The sequence below is a fragment of the Balaenoptera acutorostrata genome, chromosome 15 (assembly GCF_949987535.1).
Source record: "Balaenoptera acutorostrata chromosome 15, mBalAcu1.1, whole genome shotgun sequence".
NCBI classification, from domain to species: domain Eukaryota; kingdom Metazoa; phylum Chordata; class Mammalia; order Artiodactyla; family Balaenopteridae; genus Balaenoptera; species Balaenoptera acutorostrata.
In genome coordinates, this window is record NC_080078.1 from 66,358,037 (window position 1) to 66,376,195 (window position 18,159).

The 18,159-nt window shown below is 39.2% G+C and overlaps 1 protein-coding gene across 9 annotated transcripts in view; it reads left to right on the forward strand.

Moving 5' to 3' along the window:
- PHF20 (PHD finger protein 20) overlaps nt 1-18,159 on the forward strand; it is a 140,449-nt gene that overhangs the window by 58,509 nt on the left and 63,781 nt on the right. For 8 of the 9 annotated variants that reach the window (XM_007193201.2, XM_057528475.1, XM_057528477.1 and 5 more), the window contains 5 exons: nt 755-834; nt 3,679-4,066; nt 8,356-8,469; nt 9,381-9,569; nt 10,755-10,934. In XM_007193201.2, the coding sequence (XP_007193263.1) occupies nt 755-834; nt 3,679-4,066; nt 8,356-8,469; nt 9,381-9,569; nt 10,755-10,934 (951 nt within the window). The remainder of the gene's footprint in view (nt 1-754; nt 835-3,678; nt 4,067-8,355; nt 8,470-9,380; nt 9,570-10,754; nt 10,935-18,159) is intronic. The other variant, XM_057528478.1, reaches the window with a different exon arrangement.

Here is an 18,159-nt window from a genome sequence, read left to right on the forward strand (position 1 = left end):
ATGTATATATATGTACTACCTCTTTTATCCATCCATCTGTTGATGGACACTTAGATTGCTTCCATATCTTGGCAATTGTAAATAATGCTGTGAACATTGGGGTGCATGTATCTTTTCGAATTAGTGCTTTTGTTTTTTTCAGATATATACCAAGGAGTGGAATTGCTGGGTCATGTGGTAATTCTATTTTTAGTATTTTGAGAAACCTCTATACAGTTTTTTCCACAGTGGCTGCACCAGTTTACATTCCCACCAAGAGTGTAACACAATATATCTTTCCATCTTCAGTTTCTTACATCAGTGTCTTATAGTTTTCCATGTACAGGTCTTTTACCTCCTTAGGTAGGTTTATTCCTCGGTATCTTATTCTTTTTGATGCAACAATAAATGGGATTGTTCCCTTAATTTCTCTGATAGTTCATTGTTGGTGTTTCCTTACCTTCTTAATTGTTTTACTGCTCTTTGTTCTTGGTCTAAGTCAGTGCAAGTTTTTAAGATTTAGTGAAGCACCATAAAAATGAGGTTTTTTTTGATGGATTTTGATTTGTACAGATAAAAAGATTTGTAAACATAAAGAGGAAAAGGCAAGTGTACTATTATCTTGGACATAAGTAAGACTGAATGTGATTCTTGAACAACTTTTTAATTCCCATATGTTTATTATTGTGGTTGGAGCTCCCTTGTGTTTATGCTTTGAAAAGTTTTGTTGATTTCATGAAACTGCAAGTTAAAATCATATCTTTTTGAATTTTAGGTACTTACACTGTGAAATTTTATGATGGAGTAGTTCAGACTGTCAAACATATTCATGTCAAAGCTTTTTCGAAAGATCAGGTGAGAGATGTGGTTTTATGCTTTGTGGTATGAATAATGCTAATGTTATAGTTTTGTTTCTTAAAGATGTTACATTTGTTTATGATGACAAAATCTTTCCTTCATCTGACATGATTTCACCAGAGAGCAATACACAAGTTTTCAGAAATTGTAAATATTTGTCTCTCTCTCTGCCTTTTTCTTTTCATACCAGTTCTTTTCAGAAGTGCCAGTACTTGAGTACCATTACCTGTTATCTGTCTTTTTCCCAAAGCACCTGGTTGTTATTCTTTTTTCTGTCTTCCTGTGCCCTGCCCACAGAGCTGTTTCCCCTCACAGGGAACTTGCTGAGTGGTTGAAGAGATGGAGATATTTTCTCCTCATCTGACTTTGTCCTTCAGCTCAGGACCATGGCTTGGTGGTTACGGAGCCGCCATTTGGCATAGATTTGGCAAGCACTTGTGCTAGATGTGCCTGGGTTGAAAATTTTGTTTCCTTTTGTCCCTTTCACCATCCATGTACTTGTCTAAGCACGGGTCCTGAGTTTTGATACTGGAAATATGGTGCACACAGATAGATGCTGGCCATCTAGAAGTGTTGCCTACTTTCTTCATGATTTTTTTTTCCCCTTTTAGTTTTTTTCATATTTATGTCTTAATGAAATAGCTGAGGGGAAAGATTCTGATTGTAACTAATTGTTATTTACTTCTTTGGGTGGTTGTTGATATGACAGTATTTGGTAATCCTGGAACCTTCTAATAAATTCTTCTGAACATATATTTAGCAATTCCAAAGCATCATGATGCATGATATTGTTAAAGATAATCTCAAAAGTGTTTTTGCCTTTCTGGTTTTCCTCTTCAGAAAATTGACAAAATTATAGATAGATAGAGGACTGTATTAAGAACATGTCCAGAACTGTCAGATTGTATCTAGAATTTCCACAAATGGAAGTCTAGGGCTCCACATAACAAACGTTCATCTGTTTCCTCTGATTGATAGTACTCATGGTGCCTTGGCTTGGGGGTGGGCACCTCACCCTGTATGGATTTGTGGGTCTTCAGTCCTCAATTCCCAGCTGCCTCTGAGTGTCTCATGTCATCTCAGACCTGGCAGGTGGTCAAGCACAGGCCCATGGCTCCTGTCTGTTTTTCTTTTCCAAGGGGACATAGTGGTTTGGATAAATGACTTCTCAGCTAGGCCACTTACAAAGCAGAATTTCTTACAAATATCTGTCAGACAATTTTTAAAGCTTTTTTCATGTAGTATTAGAGTAGATTGTTTTTTTGTTTTTTGTTTTTTAAATAGGATTGTACTGCCCTAAGTGGTTTGATAATCTATATTTCAGGAACATTTATCTTTTTTTGAAGTTATAGAAACAATATATGTTTGCTGTAGAAAACTTAGAAGGTACAGAAAGGTGCAAAGAAAGTAAAAATTGTATAATTCTATCATCTAGATGCAATTGCTCATAACATTTTAATGTATAGCCTTCTGTATTTTTTTAAAAAGATATTTATGTATATATATTTTTCTTTTCCAAATTTGAGTCATATGTTACTGTTCTATAACTTGCTCTTTTAACAAAATAACATTTTCCCAAGTTCCTTAGTACTGTATGGGAATATAGCTTTTAATGGCTAAGTAGTATTTATAATATGTATGTAACCCTACTTTGTGTAACCAGTTTTCTAATGGTCATTTAAGGATATTTGTAAATCTGGGTACACATGTCTGATTATTTTGTTAGCAGATTTCATTTCTAGGAATTCATTCTAGTTCAAAAGTATAAATATAAGACTTTTGACCTAAATTGCCAACCCCCCTTCCTGGTGGTTGCAATTTATATTTCTGCCAGCAGTTACTGAGGAGTGCTTGTTCTCAAACCTGGCTGCTTTCAGAAAATTTTGGGGACTTGAAAAAAATATTTTCTTTTAGTTTCTAACCACAGGGATTCTCCTTGTTTATTACTTTTCCCTCTGGAACAAATTAAACTTTTACTCACTGTGTATTTAGGCAGTCCTTCCTGCTCCTGGCAGAAATCTGTGTGCCAAGTGTGTGCTTGATGCTAGGGATCCAATATGAACATGGTGTGGTGATCTCTGCTCTTCTCTTGAGGTCTTGGAAGAAAGATACTTACACAAATAAACTTAATTGTAGTTTTGGAAACTCCAGAGCTTTCAGAGCTGGCTTTATTATGAGACAGTATACTAGGACACAAGATTTTTAAGATGAATTTTGAAAAAGTAATTTAGGAGGAAAGTAACCAAGAAACAGTACTTTCTCCTAATGGACAAAAACTCAGTAGCTCAGGAACGCAGTAGGTGGCTTGTTCGACTGAGCACAGCCTTTACCCAGTAGAGGAAGCAAAGACCCTGTTTTTGAGATGGAAAATCTTTACAGCTTTCCGGTTCGCCTCTAGTTATCAGTTTGGGTTCTTCTCTACACAGGACATCAGCATCTGCTGGCAAACTGAGCCAGACTCTGAAAGGCCCTCGGTCAGTGTAGTCATTCTTGGGAGGAGACAGATGGGGCATGAAGGCATCTCTGTCAAAAAGATTGCTTCCCAGAAGAGGTCCCTGGGGTAGTTGTCTGTCCCTTTAATTATTTTTTAGTGACTTACTAATCAAAAGGGAGATAGCATTGTGTCAGAAGGAAATGAACATGGCTGTTATTTTCTTTAAACTTAGGACTGGTTTTCAAACCTCAGAGTATGGGTGTATATTTTCAGTGGTGCTTTCCATTACGTGACCTGATACATGTCCTCTTTTAATTTCTTTGTCTTCATAAGTTTACAAAAAAAATCTGATTTTATATTTGCAAGTAATCCCAAAGTGTGTTTTATCGCTATTTTGCTCATTTTAGAATATTGTGGGTAATGCTAGGCCTAAAGAAACAGAACACAAAAGTCTTTCATCATCTCCTGATAAACGAGAGAAGTTTAAAGAGCAGAGAAAAGCCACAGCCAATGTGAAGAAAGACAAAGAGGACAAAGCCTTAAAGACAGAAAAGAGACCCAAACAGCCTGATAAAGAAGGAAAGTTAATCTGTTCTGAAAAGGGGAAGGTGTCGGAGAAGAGCCTTCCCAAGAACGAGAAGGAAGATAAGGAGAACATTTCAGAAAATGACAGAGAGTATTCTGGAGATGCTCAAGTGGATAAGAAACCTGAAAATGACATTGTGAAGAGTCCACAAGAAAGCTTGAGGGAGCCAAAAAGAAAGCGAGGCAGACCCCCTTCCATAGCTCCTACTGGTGAGTTTCCCAAGCGTGCAATGCCAGAGTGTTCTTCTGTGGTCCTTTGTGGTTCTTTATAACTTCTGTACTTCAAGCCTTTGTTTTTGTGACTGACTTTGAATCATCCTGTCATCTAAAAACAAGTCATGCCAATAGAGCTGAATTTTATGGGAGGCATATATCCAGGTGAACATAAGTTTCGGAAACATGTTCTTGACTGGGCTTCTGGGGTGACAGATAACTCTTCACTAGATACTTCAGCTTATATGATAAAGCCTAATAAGCTAATAACGCCTTTTGCTTTTGCCAGTTCAAATGATTTCACTTTAAGTAAGCTTACTAGAACGTAGAATCAGGAAATAGCATTTTCATGAGCGACATGAAAGGGCAAAGGAGAAGTAAATACGGGTGGGCATCTGGAGGAGGCGACAAGAAAGAACACTGGACCTAGGAAAGTATGGGTACATTTGAAATTGAGATCTCTGGAGAGTGATTATGGATCAGAAATTTTCCCCGTCTAAATAAAAAGCTGAGATGGCTAATTGGTAGAGTCAAGGTTAGAGGATTTAGGGAAGAATACACAATTATTTTAAAAAGTTGAAATATGGAATTCTTCTAGAATAGCCAAGAAAGAAACAAACCCTGAATTTCTTCCTAAGGCAAACATTCCTTCTCTAGATTGAGTGGCGTGAAGAACCCCCAGGATCTCTAGACTGAACACTGCCTGTGATTATCTGGCAATGGCCTTCAGACATTCTTGTTTACATGTTCTTTACATAAATATTGAAAAACTGTGAATCTCCTAGTTTTAAAGTGATACCTGGGGACTTCCCTGGCAGTTCAGCAGTTAAGACTTCACGCTTCCACTGCGGGGGGCGCGGGTCCGATCCCCGGTTGGGGAACTAAAATCCCACACGATATGTGGTGAGGCCAAAAACAAAAAAAGTGATATCTGTTTTTTTCTTACAAGTTTGAATAGCTGCCAAAGGTAAATTTAAAATATAAAATATGACAAAATATATTCTCATCAAAACTGTGGAACTACAGAGTTAGCTCATTTGTTGTTCCCTTATGATGTAGAATGCAAAGCCAGTCCTATCTATCAATCCAGACAGCTACACCAGACTTAATTTCTGTGGCAAAAACTCTACCTTTATTTACTTCAAATAAATGTATTAGTACTCATTCCCAGTAGACAGCCTTCGTACATCTTCTAATTTTAAGGTATGAAATAAGACAATAGATTGATATCTTCCCAGATGAAGTAAGGCACTTCCCCCTTCAGTGGTTATAAGTGGGTTTCACTTTCAAGACCTGAGCATGCTGGAATTGTCCCTGTGCCTAACTAGAGCCTAGACCTGTGCCGTCCGATATGGTAGCTGCTAGCCACCTGTGGTTACTGAGCACTTGAAATGTGGCTACTCTAAATTGAGATGGGCTGTAACTTGTAAAATACACAAGGGAGGGAATTCCCTGGTGGTCCAGTGGTTAGGACTCTGCACTTTTAGCACCGAGGGTTCAATGCCTGGTCGGGGAGTTAAGATGCTGCTAGCCGTGCAGCGTGGCCAAAACAAAACAAAAAACCACACTGGTTTTCAAATAGTACAAAACAAAACAAACAAACACCCTGGAATGTAAAATATCTCAATAATTTAAAAACATTGACTACATGTTGGAATGATGTTTTGGATGTATTGGGTTAAATAAAATATATTCTTAAAATTAATTTCACTTTTTTAAACTTCTTAAAGTGACAACTAAAAATTGAAAATTACCTATGTGGCTTCCATTTATGGCTCTCATATGTCTACTGGACAGCACTGGCCTCATTGGCTTTCTCAGTAGGGTTCCAAGAGAGAATTAAGCTCTAATGCCCAAGGCATCTGTGACCTCTAATGAATTGACTTCTGCAAATTGAGAGTGATACTAGAATGATAAACCACTCTTGGGAGAATTGAGAAAATTACCTTTGTGTTCTGTTTTCAAATGAGGAGCCCTAATTGAGAAAGTCCGGAGGTTTTAAACCTCTGGGCAGTGTACCGTGTTAAGATGTGGGATATAATAAGCAGGCCTTTTTATTAAGTGTAGGATTTCACACCAGATAGGATCAATTTAATAGAGAACTGGAGTTTTCCAAGCTTACTGTTAACACTTCCCTGAGGCATTCCTCCCCAGTCAGAATTTTCTGAAGCAGGATCTGGGAATGCTAATTGTTAACAACCTTCCCAGATAATTCTTACTGTAATAAGAGTTTGGGAAACACTGAAGTATGGTCAGCCCCAGTTTGTATGTGGTATCAAAGTGAAGAAGGTTTGTCAGTATCTAATATATAGTTCAAATCCCCTTTAAAAATTGCTTGGAATAAGTTTATTGACACGGTGGAGTCTTGAGCTCTCTAGATTGTATAGACCTTATTGGAACAGGATCTGAGCTGTTTGGGGAAGGTTGTTTGTGTTTAATTTGGAATGTGTGTGATCTCCAAGTTCCCACCCTTGGAACAAAATAATGTTGGCCCATTGAGAAGATTGAACACAGGAAGAGCCAAAGAGTTCAGCATTCTCATCAGGTTTGCCTCCTCAGAGCTCAGCCCTGTCTCCTTTGGCCATTTGACATGGCAGGTCTGAAGCTGCTGGTCTTAGATGAGTCTTTTCTCTCCCTTCCCCCTTCCCCTCCCATTTCCTTCCCTTCCTCCGTCTTCTTTCTCCTGGCTGCTTCTTTATCTCATTTCAACCTTCATCAGACCCCCAGCCCTACCTTTGCCTCAAGCTTCCCAATTTCTTTCCTTTTCTTTTTTTTTTTTTAATTAATTAATTAATTAATTAATTTTTGGCTGCATTGGGTCTTCGTTGCTGCGCACAGGCTTTCTCTAGTTGCAACGAGCAGGGGCTACTCTTCATTGCAGTGTGTGGGCTTCTCATTGTGGCTTCTCTTGTTGCAGAGCACGGGCTCTAGGTTTGTGGACTTCAGTAGTTGTGGCATGCGGGCTCTAGAGCGCAAGCTCAGTAGTTGTGGCTCACGGGCTTAGTTGCTTTGCAGCATGTGGGATCTTCCCGGACTAGGGCTTGAACCCATGTCCCCTGCATTGGCAGGCGGAGTCTTAACCACTGTGCCACCAGAGAAGTCCCCCACTATTTCTTTTCTTTTGTTTTTTTTCTTTTGCCTGCCTTTTGGATTCTCACCTTTCCTCATGGGGGAGAACTTCTTAAGTGTTAGGTTTAAAAATAAAGAGTGAGGGACTTCCCTGGTGGCGCAGTGGTTAAGAATCAGCCTGCCAATACAGGGGACATGGGTTCGATCCCTGGTCCGGGAAGATCCCACATGCCACAGAGCAACTAAGCCCGTTCACCATAACTACTGAGTCTGTGCTCTAGAGCCCGCGAGCCACAACTACTGAGCCCATGCACCACAACTACTGAAGCCTGCGCGCCTAGAGCCCCTGCTCCACAACAAGAGAAGCCACCGCAATGAGAAGCCTGCGCACCGCAATGAAGAGTAGCCCCCGCTGGCTGTAACTAGAGAAAGTCCGTGCATAGCAACGAACACAACGAAGACCCAACGCAGCCAAAAATTAATTAATTAATTAATTAACTTTTAAAAATAATTAAAAAATTAAAAATAAAGAGTGAATACTATCTAAGGGTTTAGCTTCTGCACTGCTAAATTATGTCAGGGCTGGATTTTCCAGTGTTAAGCAGCCTTGCCTGGCACTGACTATCATATGGCATAGTCTCCTGAGATTTTTCTGGAATTATTTTTAAGAGGTTGTAAATGTTGACATTCTTTTTGGTCCTTCAAAATTAGGACCAATGCCAAGCTAACCAATTTAGTAAGTAGAGGTTGAAAATAATAATCAAACCATAGTCCCAGGGTACACATTTTAAGAATTAGCCTGCCTGGTGGATTTCCTGAGTATTGTATAAGCCAAATTTTGATAAGAAGATTTGATTGTGATAAAAATGACTTTTCTGTTGCCTTTGTACCCTCATATTTTAAAGCAGTCACGTTGGGGTATTTAAATAGAGGGTTTCAGGAGATAAATATATGAATAGAGCTGGGTCATAGGAGAAACCAAAAAGATTCAGGAGGTCAGTCTGCAGGGTGTCTGCGTCTCCTAAAAGGAAGTAATTTCTCACCCATTTCACTTTTTTTTTCTCCTTTTGACTTAAGTAAGAATTCCCTTTGAGGGCCTATTTATCATGCAAGGATGTGTGTGGATATTTATATATATGTTTTATTTACATATAATATGAGGATTGGTCACTAAGAAACTACATACATTTTTTGGTGTGGTTTTATATACATTATAGCTGTGGATTCAAACTCTCAAACTTTGCAACCAATAACATTGGAATTGAGAAGACGGAAGATATCAAAAGGAAGTGAAGTCCCATTAAAGCGTCCTCGGCTTGACAAAAATTCATGTGAGTCTTCAGTTTGTGTATGTGTTGCTAGAACTTGACATCCATTGGGTTAATTCCCCTGTGTCCATCTTGTCCCCTATTCCTTATAGGCGCTGATGCTTGTCCTTGATCACAGGGGCTAGTGTGAGTGGGATGTGGTTGGATCAGAGGAGTTCTGCTAGAGGAAAAATAAATCTCAAAGCATAAGCTGTGTTAATGTGGGGTCAGTAGTGTTGTCTCTATACCCATAAACTACATCTGATGTGAATTCCACTGGAAATTTAATGGCTTAGGAAGGGATGGATTTCATATGCTGAGTGAAACTTTAAAAATACTATCTATTGATTTTACTGTATAGTACAGAGAACTATATTCAATATCTTATAATAACCTATAGTGGAAAAGAATCTGAAAAAGAATATATATACATATGTACACACATACATATGTACATATATATATGTACATACCTGAAACTGTCACTTTGCTGTACACCTGAAACTATCACAACATTGTAAACCAACTACACTTCCATTAAAAAAATACTATTTATTGATTTTTTTAAAAGTACCCTGTTGGCTCCAGAAAGGATTTGTAATGGCTCTAAGGCTCTGTAAACTCACTGACTTGGGAGGTTAGTATGCAGACTTTTATGTTGGAAAGCCCCAAAATAAAACTTGTCAAGATTGGGACATGACCTTGGCACATATTTTCAGATCATGAATCCTTAAATTAGGGAAATTATATCCTGGCAGAAGGACTGTGCCTTTACTTAAAACTATAAACCAGGATAGGGTATTTCCTTTCATCATTGATCTAATATTCCAGAAGTCTCTGGTTGAAGCCCTTATAGAGGCAGCCAGTCCAGAAATCTGTAGTAGCAGAATTATTTCTTCAGGTCTCTTGACTACAACTCTCTTAATGGTCTATAGCCCAGGAAAAGTCAAAAAACTACTCGGAAAACACTGACAAAGACTTATCAAGGAGACGGTCCTCCAGGCTGTCCACTAATGGGACCCACGAGATCCTAGATCCTGACTTGGTTGTATCAGATTTGGTTGATACGGTTACTACTGATCCTTTGCAAAACACATCATCTGGTACCAAGGAGTCTGAAGAAGGTAAGTCAGAGTCTGTTCTGGAATGGTCTTGCCAGCATGCTCCCTGTCTAGTTAGAACCAGTCTAAATCTGTCATTGTGTACTGCCTTATACAAGTTTTAGATGGTCTTGAAATCAAGTTATTGAATTGGCTGCAGTGTTTCTTACATTCTTCACTGAAGATTTAATAGACAAACTTTTGTTTGCATTTGTGATTGGTTTTGCTTATATATGTCTGAATGTTGGGTTGGAGGTACAGTGCTTGAAGAGCCCTGTTCCTGTCTCTGTCTTTCTGATGCCATCTCACTCCAGTCCCTCTGCCTTTTTGTTAATATTTCCAGCAGATCCTCCCTTCACTTTAGCTTCTTATTAGCCTTCTTCTTTGATACGCTCACAGCCCTGGCTATGTGTGCTGGAACCTGTGAATGTATTCTTGTATGCCATGAAATGAATGGTTTCCTCTAAAAGACCCTGGCTTTATCAGTTTTTTTTAAAAATTTATTTATTAATTAATTTATTTTTGGCTGCATTGGGTTTTCGTTGCTGCCCGTGGGCTTTCTCTAGTTGTGGCGAGTGGGGGCTACTCTTCATTGAGGCGCACGGGCTTCTCATTGCCATGGCTTCTCATTGCGGAGCACAGGCTCTAGGAGCACGGGCTTCAGTAGTTGTGGCTTGCGGGCTCTAAGAGCTCAGGCTCAGTAGTTGTGGCTCGCGGGCTGTAGAGTGCAGGCTCAGTAGTTGTGGCCCATGGGCTTAGTGGTTCCATGGCATGTGGGATCTTCCCAGACCAGGGCTCGAACCCGTGTCCCCTGCATTGGCAGGCGGATTCTTTTTTTTTTTAAATTTTATTTATTTATTTATTTATGACTGTGTTGGGTCTTCATTTCTGTGCAAGGGCTTTCTCTAGTTTTGGCAAGTGGGGGCCATTCTTCATCGCGGTGCGTGGGCCTCTCACTATCGCGGCCTCTCTTGTTGCGGAGCACAGGCTCCAGACGCGCAGGCTCAGCAATGTGGCTCACGGGCCCAGTCGCTTCGTGGCATGTGGGATCTTCCCAGACCAGGGCTCGAACCCGTGTCCCCTGCATTGGCAGGTGGATTCTTAACCACTGCACCACCAGGGAAGCCCCTTTATCAGTCTTTTGTGGGACTTTTGGTTCTCAGATTATGTACATGTATATGTTCCCCAATCTTTCTTTTTTTCTTCTAGGTCAGTTGAAATCTCCTTTGGAAGCTGGCCAGGTCTCATCTGCACTAACTTGCCACTCCATTGGGGATGGACTGGGGCCTGCAGGCTTGGAGTTGAACTGCAAGTCAATGGGAGAAAACACTATGAAAACGGAACCGGCTTCTCCCCTTGCTGAGTTACAAGAGATTTCTACGGTGGCAGGTTCATATTTAGAGTTAACATCCTCTTCTTATACTTTTGCTTCTCCTTTGATTGTGAACTAAAAAAAATGGATTTTCCTAATGATTTTTTTTCACCTTTTATTAATAATATTTTCTTATTTTAATGCTATATACATTTTAAAAATGCTGTATACTTGTCATTTCTGATATTGTAATTTGGGTTTCCTCTCTTTTCTTGATTAGTATAGCTAAGGATTTATCGATTATTGTCGATAATTTCAAAGAACCAACATTTTACTTTAGTTTTCTCTATTTGTTTTTTTTTTTAATGTCATTGATTTCTGTTTTGATCTTTATTGTTTTCTTCCTTTAAATGTTTCTAGCAACATAGGTCATTAATTTTAGATTTTTCTTCTTTTCCAATATGAGCATTTAAAGTTATAAAATTTCCCACTAAGCACTGCTTTAGCTACATCCTACGAATTTTGGTATGTTGTATTTTCATTTTCATTCAATTCAAAATATCTATGATTTATTTGTTGACTATGGGTTACTTAGAAGTGTGTTGTTTCATTTCCAAGTATTGGTTTGTTTGTTTTTGTTTTTAAATTGATTAATTTTTGGTTGCATCGTGTCTTCATTGCTGCGCACGGGCTTTCTCAAGTTTCGGCGAGCGGGGGCTACTCTTTGTTGCTGTGCGTGGGCCTCTCATTGCGGCGGCTTCTCTTGTTGTGGAGCACGGGCTCTAGGTGCGTGGGCTTCAGTAGCTGTGGCTTGCGGGGTCTAGAGTGCAGGCTCAGTAGTTGTGGTGCATGGGCTTAGTGGTTCCACGGCATGTGGGATCTTCCCAGACCAGGGCTCAAACCAGTGTGCCCTGCATTGGCAGGCGGATTCTTAACCACTGTGCCACCAGGGAAGTATTTAATAGATACCTTATTGTTACGATTTATAATGTAATTCCATTATAGTCAAAGAACATACTCTGCAGGATTTCAATCTTTTTTGGTTTTTTTTTTGTTTGTTTTTGGCTGTGCCACGCGGCATGCGGGATGTTCCCGACCAGGGATTGAACCTGGGCTGTGGCAGTGAAAGTCTGGAATCCTAACCACTAGGCCACCAGGGAACTCCTGAATTGTCCCCTTTGTAATGTGAAATATAACTCTGGCTTTGGTGATAGTCTTTTACTTGAAGTGTACTTTGTCTGATATTACTCCAGCTTTCAAAAAAGGTACTCCAGCTTTCTTTTGCTTTCTGTATGCATGGTATATCTATTTCTATCACTTTTCTTTCAATATAACTATGTCTTTAAGTTCAAAGTGTGTCTTTTATAGATAGATAGTTGGGTTTGGATTTTAACTGCAATGTTTAGTTTAGTTACATTAAATGAAATTATTGATATGGTGCTTTTAAGTCTACCATTTTGCTTTTTGTTTTCTGTTTATCCTGTTTTGTTCTTTTTCTTTCTTGTTTTTTCAGGTCAATTGAATTTTTTAAAATCCCATTTTAATTCATCTATTAGCTTTTAGCTGTACTTCTTAGCATTTGTTTTAGAGGTTACTCTAGGCATTATGAGATATATATATATATATATATATATATATATATATATATCCTTTTCATGGTTTATTTAGAGTTAATGTTGAACCACCTTATGTAAAATGTTGTGTAATCCATTAACACCCCCTTTTTATGCTCTAGTTATGACATGAATTGTATCTATATGTGCTGTAAAGTCCACAATGTAGTATTATAATTTTTGCTCTAAACAATTATGTATTTTAAAGAATAATACAAAAGAGATAGTGCTTTACACACGTATTTACTATCTCCAGTGTTCTTCATTTCTTCTTCTTCCTCTTTTTTTTTTTCTGTAGTGCAGATTTCCTGGTGACATTCTTTTGGTTTTTGTTTATTTGAACGTAACTTTATTTAATTTTCATTCTTAAAAGATATTTTCACTGGATATAGAATTGTGGGTTTACCATTTTTTTCCTTTAAGTACTTTAAAGATGTTATTCATGGTCCGCTATTGCTTCTGAAAGGAAGTTAGTAATCATTCATATTGTTGTTTCCCTGGTTGTAATGTGTTTTCTTTCTGGCTGCTTTCAAGATTTTCTTCTTTATCTTTGGGTTTTCTTTCTGGCTGGTTTCAAGATTTTTTTCTTTATCTTTGGTTTTTAGCAGTTTAACTATGATGTATTTAAATTTGTTTTAGTTTTATATTTAACCTGCTTGAGATTCACTGAGCTTGAATTTGAAAATTGATTTATTTCATCAAATTTATGTTAGACCTTTAGATACTGTCCCACAGGTCACTGGGACTCTGTTGTCTTTTTTGTTTTCATTTAGTTTTCCCCCTTCATTTTCAGACTGAAAACTTTTTGATCTGTTTTCAAATTCTTCTCTCAACTCCAATATGCTTTTAAGCCCATCCAGTGGATTTTTTATTTCTAGTACTCTTTAGTTCTACAATGTCCCTTTTATCTCCCTAGATTCTCTGCTGAGATTTTCAGTCTGTTTATTCATTATGAGCATAGTTTATTATTTTATTTTATTTTAATTAATTAATTAATTAATTAATTAATTTTTTTTTATACTGTATTTTATGTATGTATGTATGTATGTATGGCTGTGTTGGGTCTTCGTTTCTGTACGAGGGCTTCCTCTAGTTGTGGCAAGCGGGGGCCACTCTTCATCGCGGTGCGCCGGCCTCTCAGTATCGCGGCCTCTCTTGTTGCGGAGCACAGGCTCCAGACGCGCAGGCTCAGCAATTGTGGGTCACGGGCCCAGTTGCTCCACGGCATGTGGGATCCTCCCAGACCAGGGCTCGAACCCGTGTCCCCTGCATTGGCAGGCAGACTCTCAACCACTGCGCCACCAGGGAAGCCCAATTTATTTATTTTTAAAATTTATTTTTGGCTGCATTGGGTCTTCATTGCTGCACGTGGACTAGCTCTAGTTGTGGCAAGTGGGGTCTACTCTTCGTTGTGGTGTGCGGGCTTCTCACTGCAGTGGCTTCTCTTGTTGCGGAGCATGGGCTCTAGGCGCGCGGGCTTCAGTAGTTGTGGCTCGTGGGCTCTAGAGCGCAGGCCTCAGAGGTTGTGGCGCATAGGCTTAGTTGCTCCACGGTATGTGGGATCTTTCTGGACCAGGGCTTGAACCTGTGCCCCTGCATTGGCAGGCGGATTCTTAACCACTGCGCCACCAGGGAAGCACATGAACATAGTTTTAATTGGTGCCGTCTACCAGTATCTAGATTATCCTGACGTTAATCCCCATTGATTGACTTTTCTCTATAGGTGACACTTTCCCTTTTCTTTATATGTGTAATGTTTTGGACTATATCCTGTGCATTGTGAGTGGTAAGTTGTAGTTTGGATTATGTTATGTTCCTCTGAAGAATAATGATTTCTTTGTTTTAAAGGGCAATTCATTTGGCTGAACTCAAACTCCAAGTTCTTTTCCTCTGCAACGGGCAGTGTCTGAAACCTCCATTCAGTCTTTGAGCCTTAGTTGGTCTTCTTGAAACTCTGTACGTTCAGAGATCAGCCATAGATTTACGCAGAATTTAAATGCAATAAGTGAGGCCACCCTTTTGTGGCTCTCTTCTTTCTAGGATTTTACCCCTCACTTTCTAGCTGTTGTAGTTGCCCTGAACTTTGTCTTCTGTTTCTTTAGCCAGTAAGACTAAAGGGTTTTAGCTACACAGTGCTACTTACTGGAGCCTGCCTTTAGGTGAAAAGCCTCGAAAAATGGGAAACTCACCTAGCGCCCTTCTCTTATTCCAAGTATCCGACTCCTGTTTCTGCCTCTCTCTGTTGCTCTTCAGTGCCTTTAGATATTTGTTTTTTTATAGTTTTTCCCCAGAGTTTATAATGGTTGTAAGCAAAAGGGTTGTTTCCACATGAGGTCTTCTACCATTACTGAAAGAGAAAACTCTACCTTATGATAATAGACACACAGTTTAGGAAGTTGTGCATATCCATGGCTACACAGAGGGATTTTTTTCTCTGAAGTAGTGATTGCTTGTTGCATTAATAGCTATTTGGATGTTACTGGTAATTCAAACTCTTAGTTTTGGTAATGTTATGTTTGTGATAAATGGTCCCTTTTGATGGATATTTAGATTATTTCTGAGCAATAAGAAAGTATTTCAAACAATAATGTAGTGGTAATCCTTGAACATTTATTTTTGACTGCTTGGTGAATAGACCTATAGGATACGTTTTGTAAGTGTGATTGCTGGATTCAACGGAATGCAAGTTTTAAATTGCATCAACAGATCACCCTTCAAAAAGACCATTCCACTTTATATAATGACCAAGAGTATGGTAGAGTATGTTTTCCCTACATTCTTGCTATCTATGGATACTATTCATCGTTTGAATTTTCTTTAATTTATGTTAACATTAGAAACAAGGTTGTACTTTTTAAGTTGTATTTTTTAAAATGACATTTAGCAGTTTTTCATATGTTTATTGAATATTTTTATTTATTTTTGTGAATTATCTTTTCATATTCTTTGCCCACTTCCCCTAGGATTATTTGTTTTTATTATTGATTTGCCAAGTGTCCTTTGTATATTATTATTATTATTATTATTATGAGTTAATTAATTTATTTTTGGCTATGTTGGGTCTTTGTTGCTGCACGTGGGCTTTCTCTAGTTGTGGCGAGTGGGGGCCACTCTCCATTGTCGTGCACAGGCTTCTCATTGCGGTGGCTTCTCTTGTTGTGGAGCGGAGCCCTAGGCACGCAGACCTCAGTAGTTGTGGCACGCGGGCTCAGTAGTTGTGGTACGCGGGCTCAATAGTTGTGGCACACGGGCTTAGTTGCTCCGCGGCATGTGGGATCTTCCCGGACCAGGGCTCGAACCCATGTCCCCTGTATTGGCAGGCGGATTCTTAACCACTGCACCACTAGGGAAATCCCATACATTGGTGTCATTTTTATTTATTGTATTTCATAATACTGAAATAAAAAAATTTAAATCTGCATTCTTTTTTCCTCAGTATTTAAAAAATATAGTTATGAAAAAAAATATATAGTTATGATCATAGTATGTGTATAATCAGTATTATTACATATGCATTTTCCCATATTATAAACTCCATATTAAAATCATTTTAATTATAATATAAGTCACCCTTTAAAAATCTTGATAAGATCAAAATATGTCTTCTACCCATGGCTCATGTTCCAAGGTTTGATCAACATTCATCTTTAAAAATTTGTTTATTTTGTAAAGTTTGACTTATCATTAATTGAAAGAGGTAGAATACGGGAGAAGGGAATTAGTATAGGTAAATTCTGGTGTTTCCTAAATACCCATGAAGGCTGAAGGGCTTGTAGGATAGCCCTCTTGTGGACTCAGCTATATTCTGAACTAAGGCAGATTTAATGGGGGGAAGACATGGCCTTATTGGAGAATTTAGCCAGAAACAAGTTATGGAATCAAAACTCATGAGATTCTGTTGATGACTTGGTTCTGGACCTGGGAAGTGTTCCTTTGGTAAACCTGGGTGGTCTGTAACTTTCTTCCTTCACTTGTGTGGAGAGGATAGGCCCTGTAGTTCCCAGAGCAGAGCTTCCTGGGTGTGTATGAGCCCAGAGGAAGAATGAAGAAACTTGTGGAGATTGGTGGGTCACGCATTGTTCGTGGAGATTTGTGGGTCATGCATTGTTCCTGGAGAAGAATGTGCAGACAAGCTTTTAGTGAGAGACTCAGGGAAATAGTGGAGGTTAAATGAAATTGTCTTCCTGTAGTTAGGGCCTGAAAGGGGAGAAGAGATGCTGCACACATGGATGTGGAAGCTCTGGTTGTGTATCTGGTTTTGCTCAGTTCAGTTAGAGTGTCCTGTTGACCTGCTGAGTAACAGGCGCTGTGCTAATAAGCATCAGTGGTGGAAGATCAGTCAGACTTAGTGCCTGCCTGGGAGGCATGACATTTAAGCTGAATCTTTTTTTTTTTTAAAGAGTAAAATAGAGAGAAAGTCTTTTTATTTATTTATTTATTTATGGCTGTGTTGGGTCTTCGCTTCTGTGCGAGGGCCCTCTCCAGCTGTGGCAAGTGGGGGCCACTCTTCATCGCGGTGCGCGGGCCTCTCACTGTCGTGGCCTCTCTTGTTGTGGAGCACAGGCTCCAGACGCGCAGGCTCAGCAATTGTGGCTCACGGGCCTAGTTGCTCCGCGGCATGTGGGATCTTCCCAGACCAGGGCTCAAACCCGTGTCCCCTGCATTAGCAGGCAGACTCTCAACCACTGCGCCACCAGGGAAGCCCCTAAGCTGAATCTTGATGGATATATAGCACTGTCCCATGAATAACACATGAGGCTTAGGTATTCCAGTAGATGAAACTATATGAATAGAGGATGTAGCACATCTCTTATTAGGCTATTTGAAATGGAGGGAAGGTAGTCAGTTGAATATTTAGTGATTCTGTATTTTGACACTACCTACTTGTGACTTTATTTAATATAAGCTGTCATGAAATCTATACACTTATATACTCATTTGTTTTATTAAATATATAAATTAGATTTATATTTAGTATTAAATGTAAGGTTTGAAATTCTTTGCCTTTCTTCTGGAAAGGCAAATTTCAAACATTAAGAGTAATTTAAATTTGGTCCAGTGGTTAGGGCTCAGCGCTTTCACTGCTGTGGCCTGGGTTCGATCCCTGTTTGGGGAACTAAGATCCTGTAAGCTGTGCGCGTGGCAAAAAAAAAAAAAAAAAAAAAGGTAATTTAAATTATAAATAGAAAATTTTACAGTGTTAAAAGGTTAATGACATTTAAATATTTTTTTAAATAAGAGTTTTATACTGTAAAGACTATGTGTCTACAGAATTGCATACTTCTGTTTGGATAATTTCAATTTAGATTGGAGGGGCAGATTTTCTTCTTTTTTTAAAAAGAATAAATAAATAAATTTATTTATTTATTTATTTATTTTTGGCTCTGTTGGGTCTTCGTTGCTGTGCACGGGCTTTCTCTAGTTGCGGTGAGCAGGGGCTACTCTTCGTTGCAGTGCTTGGGCTTCTCATTGCGGTGGCTTCTCTTGCTGCGGAGCACGGGCTCTAGGTGCTCGGGCTTCAGTAGTTGTAGCATGGGGGCTCAGTAGTTGTGGCGCACGGGCTTAGTTGCTCTGCGGCATGTGGGATCTTCCCAGACCAGGGATCGAACCCTTGTCCCCTGCATTGGCAGGCAGATTCTTAACCACTGCACCACCAGGAGGTCCCCTTCTTTTTCTTCTGCTTCTTTTT